The sequence below is a fragment of the Tiliqua scincoides genome, chromosome 9 (assembly GCF_035046505.1).
Source record: "Tiliqua scincoides isolate rTilSci1 chromosome 9, rTilSci1.hap2, whole genome shotgun sequence".
NCBI classification, from domain to species: Eukaryota; Metazoa; Chordata; class Lepidosauria; order Squamata; family Scincidae; genus Tiliqua; species Tiliqua scincoides.
The window spans coordinates 1,645,100-1,652,812 of record NC_089829.1 but is presented as its reverse complement, the minus strand read 5'-3'; the positions used below and the strand labels follow the sequence as shown (position 1 = coordinate 1,652,812).

Genomic DNA, 7,713 nt, shown 5'->3' with positions numbered 1-7,713 from the left:
TATTTGTCATTTCAAATCAGTGCCACTCGAACTCTAAAGGTAGCAATTTCCCTATTGTGGTTTCTCACAAGCAGTTTGCTGTGGTCTGATGCCCCCAAACCAGCAAGACAACCTCCAGCTGCCATAACATCCAGTGGCAATCACACACGCACACACATGCGGTATGGAATGGGCTCTGGGTTTGTTGCATGAGTAGAGGAGGAGGAGTAGGCAGGCACTCTGCTGAAGGATGTTCAGAGACTATGGGCCAAAGAAAAAAACACACACACACACAGCAGTCACAAAGGTGTTCTAAACAAGAAAGCCCCAAAGGACACCACAATGCCTCAAATTCAGAAGCTGATCAATCCCCAAGCAAACAAAGGAACAGGAAGACAGGGAAAGCAGCTTCTCCCAGAGGATTTAGAAGAGGTTTCCCTTCAGCACCTTCTGACGAGGGCAGAGCCCCCTCTGTGTGACTGGAGAGCCTGCAAAAAGACTCGGTTCTGAGGAATCCCTCAATTCACGGCTGAAGGTGGGCTCACGTCAGCGCATGCCAGGCAAGAAACGGCTCATCTGAATCCATCTTTTTGAGTTCCAGCTCCAGGAACCTTCCCCTCCTCCCCCAAGACTCTGTGGCCATTCAGGGAATGACGTTCCACCAACTGTAAGCAAATGGCTTCCGTTGAACATTGGTGCCGCAGTGGACCTCTCCCAGTTGCTTGTGGTAGGAGGAAATATCGTCAATGTATGTGCATGTCAGCCCCAGGGGCTCCAGCAGGGAGGAGACGTGCTGCTCCAAGCAACACTCGTCCTCAATGATTGGCCCAAATGGTTTGGCCACACCCAGGTCCCTGGAGAGCACAATCATGTTCACCTGTGCAAGGAAGAGGAGAGAACAAGGCATGGGTGAAGGTGTACAGGGACTGCTCAAAGGAGCGCGCTTGCAGGGCTCTCGCTTACTCCCCCCACTTTGCACTCAGCAGCACAAGGCCACTGGGCTCAGGCCCTGCTGTTGGGACAGTGCGCTGACCTAGCCAGGCAGTGGCAAAGGGCAGAAATCCTCACCATGTTGGGGAAGTAAGCCATGGCCTTGCCTCCCTTGTCTATCTTGAAGAGTGCTGGGATGTCTATGATGTCCTTCTCCTCCAGACCCAGCTCCTTCTTGAGGATGTCCCGGTTCCAGTCAATGCATCGCTGTGGAGAGGTCAGGAGGACAGGTGTGTGGGTCAGTGGCCTTGCAGGAAGCAGCAAAGGCACACCTGTGCTCCAGCTGGGAGCCTGCTTGCCTCTTTCCCTTCTGATTTATTTCCATGCTATCAGAGACTTGTGCCTCCCCAACCATCCTCTACTGAGACTGATCTGAAATTGGCCATTTTGGAGGGGTGAAATGGAGAGACAGAGAGAAACGAGGGCAAAGTTTGAGGGCCTTACTGGCAGTGGTGCTCTGGGCAGCTGGTAGATGCCGCGTCCCCCATAAGCTCCCTTAGAATGCTACATGATGTTGCCTATGGAAAACAAAAATGGTGGCTGCCCAGAGAAACAGTTGGGAAGCTGCCTTCCGCTGGGCTAGGCCAGTGGTTGGTCTAGCCCAGCACTGCCCACTCCGACCAGCTCTCCATGGCCTCAGCTGGGGTCTTCTCCAGTCCAGTTACCCAAGGTCCTTAGACTGGAGACTGATCTTGGGCTTCCTCCATGTGCTCTACCACTGAGACCTGTTGCCACCTTTGGGATGGGGTGATGCCCAAAACAAGTGCACTGATACTTTTGGGGGGCATTTCACATTCACTGTGGCACACAGCACTGCTCTGCAAAACCAGGCATTACCTGTACATACTGGTTCTCTTGCACCATGATCTCATTGGAGAGGACCTTGTTAATGGTCACTCGTTTAGTGTCTGTGCCGGTATACCCTGGAAGAGGAGAGAAAGAGCTGTGGCAGAGGTATGGTTCTGACCTCCAGTATGCTGTGCAGCTGCTTACAGGGGAGGCAAAAGGCTTCTAAGCTGACAGACAAAACACACATATTTAATGTTTTAAAATTGTTTCCTTCCTTTTGGTCTGGATGTAAGCGGCTCATGAATGTAACAAAACACCTCAAAAACACTAGAATCCATTAACCAGCAACACATCAACAGCAGAAGATGAAAACTTTGAATGCTCAAAACAAAACCCTTCTTGAAACAAGAGGGTTTTCACCACAGGACAGGGAGAAGGGGCAGGAAACTTCCTGAGGCAGGGCACTCCAAGGGGCCACCATGCGAGAGCAAAGCCCTGCTCAGCCATCCACCTGAGGCTCTCTAGCCTGGGCTTTTGCTGGGACTCGCTCCGTGTCAAGTGAGCTTGGATCACTTGCACTCTCCCACTGGAACTCCAAAGGAGAAAGTGTTTTCTGCTAATGAGGTTCATCTTTGGCACAGCACTGCCCACACTGTCACTCTGGAACAGACAGGTGCACATTCTTTCTTCGGGAGCCCCTTCCCTGCCATGCCAACAGCCTGGTCCCTGCAGCATTGGGGGTGATGGTTCAAGCAGGCAGCCAGTTTCCTCTGGGCAAACAGCCTGCCATTTTTCCATGGGGCGCCTACCCATCAGCTGCTTAGGAAGTGTCATGATTTATTCCAAGCTGGCCGTGCTGGAGTTTTCATCTCCTTTTGAAAAGCAGAGAGATGAATCGCCCAGACAGCACAGCTGTCAGATGGGAAAGTTAATGGGTTGTGAAGGCGTTGGAAAGCTGCTGACCAGTCCAGACCCCATGGCAGTTATAGCCAGAGCCTGGCGCTTGGGTGGAGTTCACTTCATGTGCTCTCAACACCCAAGGTTCAGATCTGCACCACGGGGCACTACAGGCAGGGTGATGCTGGGAAGGAGGGCCTCCCTTAGGAGCTTGGGGGCTGTCTGGTTTAAGTATGCTCAGTCACATGTTTGGGAAGGACAGTTTCAGGGGCCACTGCAGGAACAGCCAGTTTGTTTGCACAGGGGTTTGTTTGCACCAACTCTCTCGCACAAGAGTTGTCCGTGCAAGTACTTCTGGAAGGCCACGTCTGGCGAGAAGTTAACCTAGTGAAACTGCCAATATTAACGTGCACAGCTGAAGCCCCACCCCTCACGTGGAGGATACATTTCAATCCCAAGCAGCTGACCATTCTGTGGCGCTTGGTGTGACAAGTGGGTCAGATTCTCCCATGCAGGGTGGCTGGATAATTTATGGCTGCCACCTATTAAGACCCACCACCACCAGTGCCTAAAATGGGGTCCCTTCCTCTTCATTCTACGAGGTGTAAGATGATTTCTGCAGCCCCAACTGGGGTGCCTCCCTCCTGCTCCCCCCACCACTTGACAAATGGATGATAAATCTACCAGGTGCACCTGGGGGTTCCTCTTTGCCTCTGGGAGGGAGCAGTCTACGTTTAAACAGAGACAGAGATTTGCTTCCATGTGCCCCAACCTACCTTTGAACATGACAGCTTCGCCATGACCCTCTCTTTGTTTCTCTCTGAACAGCCTGTAGCAGGCAAAAGGACTGGCCATCAGCATCCGGAATTGCTGCTGGAAGGAAGAGGAGAAATCTCTTAATGCAAGGGATGTGGTGTGTGTGTGTGTGTGTGTGTGTGAGAGAGAGAGAGAGAGAGAGAGAGAGAGAACGGCAGATGGGGGGTGTGAATGGTACACCAAGTGCAAAAGGCCAAACGACAGGAATTACGTGTGCTTTGGGGCACAGGGCGTTTCACACTGGGACTGTGGAAGAGGCCAAGGGCACTGGGACCAAGTGTCCACTTTGGTCTCAAGTGTCAAATCCTGATGAAGAGAGTCCACTTGAAATGCACTGGGTCCTACAATGAGGCATGTTTGTATTGCACCTGGGAAGCTTCCCTCTCTAGTGGTTTCCTTGCTGGCTACAGGGATTGATCAACCCCGATGACTGCATTTTGGGGTCATTGTCTCATGAGGCTTATTTGCTTGTGTTATTTCCTCCACAGTACACTCATTTCTACTGGAGGCATCCAGAGGCCTGAGCTGTATGTCTGGATGGTGAACAGCCCTGCCCTGCAGCCCATGTCCTCCCACCCGGCAAATAAGGATTACTTTGTTCCCTGAGACAAAAAGAAGCGGAAGAACAATTAAAAAGCGGAGTTGCCACCTTTTTTCCAGGAACAGGAACAAAAGTCACAAACTCATCCACATGGCCCACCGTCAACCAATCAGAATAAAGCTCCACAGGTGCCTGGACTTGCTGGGCATAGAGGAAATCCCGGACAACCTTGGTCATCCTTCGTCCTGCAGATCTAATGGTTTCAGTTCCACAGAAAGTAGGGGAGGGAGAGAGAGAGAGAGAGAGAGAGAGAGAGAGAGAGAGAGAGAGAGAGAAATGATGTCATTTCAATAAGAACATAAGATGAGCCAAAGGCCCAGCTTCCTGTATCTCACAGTGGCCCACCAAATGCTTCAGGGAGCACTCAAGATAACAGACACAACCTGCATCCTGGTGCCCACCCCTGCATCTGGCAATCAGAGGCAGCCTACCTCTAAAACCAAGAGCTTGCACAAACCTACTATGACTTGTAACCCGTAATGAACTTTTCCTCCAGAAATTTGTCCAATTCCCTCTTAAAGGCATCTAGGCAAGATGCCATCACTACTTCCTGTGGCAAGGAGTTTCACAGATGAATTACACGCTGGGTAAAGAAATATTTTCTTCTGTCTGTCCTAAGTCGCCCAACTCTCAACTTTAGCAGATGTCCCCTGGTTCTGGTGTTATGTGAGAGTGTAAAGAGCATCTCTCTATCCACTCTGTCCATCCCCTGCATAATTTTGCATGCCTCAATCATGTCCCCCCTCAGGCACCTCTTTTCTAGACTGAAAAGCCCCAAATGCTGTAGCCTCATAAGGTAGGTGCCCCAGCCTAGTAATCATTTTGGTTGCTCTCTTTGGCATCTTTTCATTGTTCAATGAAAACAATGAAATCATTGTCTGGCTTACATACATATTCATTGCTTGTCAATGAATGAATTCTCCCCATGGGGAATACCCAATGTTATTTGGAGAGAATGAGGCAGTTTTCTGGAGAACAGGTCAATCCATGGCCATTGACCATAATGGCCAAATAGAACCTCCACACTCAGGCGCAGTGCTTTTCTAAATAGTAGCTTCAGGAGCACAACAATGAGAGGCCTTAGTGTCTTGCTGGTACCCCACAGGAATGTCCGGTTGGCCATGGGGGGGGGAGCAGGATGCTGGCCTTGCTGGACCCACTTTGGCATACCCAGCAGCTCACCTTCACTCATGTGGAGAAACTTACAGCAGTGGAAACATGGAGCTCTCTCCAACCCCTTGGTGGAAATTCCCCACTCATTTGGGATAAATCCGTCCCTTGGATTTCCCAGGCAAGAAGCTATCATTTTATTTGGCAAGTTCATACCCTGCCGGCATTGCCCTCAGGGCAACTTACAGCACTCATAAGAAAGGTCTGGGTCAGTAAAACCCATTTTTAAAAAAGGAAGACAACAAATCACAAACCATGCAAGTCTCTCAGTTGGCTGCTGGGAGACTGACTGGCAGCGCCTTGCCGGCTTTCCCCTCAAGGTGACAGAGGCGAGAGAGCCGCACAGCACTGCAGTCCTGACTGGCGCTTCTGGGCTACAGTGGCAGCTCTCAGACTGCCCAGAAGCCCTTTCTGCTCCATGGAATGTCCCCTAGGGACACACAAGTTTGCTTCTCCCCAGTCAGACCTGTTCCCGCTACGGCAGTTCTGTCCGTGCTGATAGGAAGCGGCTCTCCAGAGTTTCAGACTCGGGGGGGGGGATCTTTCTCTACCCTGGGACCTTCATCATGGAAAGCTGGGGTCCCGTCACAGACCTGCAACTCCCCCCAACTTCTCTTACGTGGGGAAGCTGCTTCCGATGAGGATCCTCCCCAGTGGGTATGTTTTCCCATTGGCTGTCACTGGAGGGCTGACTTCCAAATTTCCAAAAGAATCCAAACTAGTTACCATTTCGAACAGGGGCTCCCTGGTCACGTAGCCAAAATCTGGGCCCTGTGCAGGAAGAGACAAGCCACACAACATGTTTCAGTGAGAATCTATTAGGAGAGTGGCAGGGACTAGCCGCCTGCTACAGCCATCTTGCATCTGCCAGTTGCAATGACTTATTGCTTTATAACTATCTGCACTTTCTAAACCCTTCCATGACGTCTTGCCTTCTGAATCAATTTACTACTTAGCGGCCCATCATCTTCCTAAGCTCTGTTCCTCTTGTAAGTCAACTAAAGGCTACTGGGAGAGGAGTTTCTCTCTCTCTCTCTCTCTCTCTCTCTCACACACACACACACACACACACACACACAAAACTAAGAGAACTGTAAACAGCTGTGGACCCCAATCCAACTAAAATTAGCAGTACTTACCTCTTACTAACTTAAGCCCCACCAATTTCAATGGGGCTTAATCAGAAGTAACATCAGTTGGCGGAAGAAGTGTTGGAAAGTTCAGGACAATGTAGCAGTGCAATGCTACTTGGGAAGCACCCAGGGCTTAGAACCTTGGTGCCTCAGGGAGAGTGCTAAAAGCAGAAGCACTCTGAGGGTTTGAAAGTTAGAACTCGAGCAGCAAGGAGTCAGAGCAATGAGAGACATTCATTCAGAGGGTTGATGCAGAGAGAGCTGAGCCGGAAGTAGGACTGTATGAGATTGAAAGAGAAGTCCGTTCTCCCGATTAGCTTCCTCAGACTTTTATTCATTCTCAAAACACATGATGCAAAGCTATGCAATAGGGAAAATTACTGAAGGTTGCTAAGATTATACTGGCTGCCTACTAGCTAGTTCTAGCTTGACCACAATACACATTCCTGAGATATGCGCTTCTTTATAACATCCTCTGTTTACTGGCACTGGGCGAAGACTCAGCATATTATCAAGGCCAAGAGTTTGCTCTTGCTCAGACGCAGGTGTGCCCACTGTCATTGTTGCCAAATACTGCTAAAGCATCTCAAAGCCTAGCGCCTGTGCACATAAACACTACAGGACCATCTCTACAGGGCTTGTTTTCAAAGCATTTTGAAGAAAGTTCTGGAGTCGAGGATGCACCTGACCCTCGGCCTCTCAAGCTCTGCCTTGCCTACTCAGCCTGGCAGGCACGCTCCAGAGTTTCAAACAGGTCTTTCACCACTTGCAGAGATGGTAGTCCGAGACTGAACCCAGGACCACCCACACCCAAAGCAGGACTCTCCCAGTGGGCCATGGGCTGTTCCCTCCATCTATGACTTATTCACAGGTGCACAGGGAGAATGAACTCCTACCTACTTCTGGCTTCTAAACTCCTTCCCACAAGGGAGAAACTCCTTCTTCCCCATTCAAACATTAAGCTAGCATCCTAACCCTGTATCTCCTGACCACGATCCCTACAGACCCCACTCCCTGGTGGCACAACTGCATTCACATGAAACCAGCCTTGGAAATGGACAAGATCTTTCCTCTGTCACCTCTCCTCAATGTCTACAGTTTGAAAAGGAGAGTTCCCACAAGGAGCAAGGGTCCCTGCCAATACCCTGCTTGGACCCTGATTTGTTGTTGTTGTTGTTATTGTTATTATTATTGTTGTTATTATTATTAATAACAGTATTTATATACTGCTTTTCAACAAAAGTTCACAAAGTGGTTTACAGAGAAAAATCCAATAGCTAACAGCTCCCTGTCCCAAAAGGGCTCACAATCTAAAAAATGCAAAACACCAGCAGACAG

The 7,713-nt window shown here is 49.9% G+C and overlaps 1 protein-coding gene across 2 annotated transcripts in view; it reads right to left on the bottom strand.

Moving 5' to 3' along the window:
* Nucleotides 1–622: 622 nt before the first annotated feature.
* Nucleotides 623–7,713, bottom strand: part of PADI2 (peptidyl arginine deiminase 2) — a 45,330-nt gene continuing 38,239 nt past the window's right edge. For both annotated transcript variants that reach the window (XM_066637107.1, XM_066637106.1), the window contains 6 exons: nt 5,862–6,013; nt 4,121–4,265; nt 3,432–3,525; nt 1,807–1,892; nt 1,048–1,176; nt 623–856 (listed from right to left, as the gene is read on the bottom strand). In XM_066637107.1, the coding sequence (XP_066493204.1) occupies nt 623–856; nt 1,048–1,176; nt 1,807–1,892; nt 3,432–3,525; nt 4,121–4,265; nt 5,862–6,013 (840 nt within the window). The remainder of the gene's footprint in view (nt 857–1,047; nt 1,177–1,806; nt 1,893–3,431; nt 3,526–4,120; nt 4,266–5,861; nt 6,014–7,713) is intronic.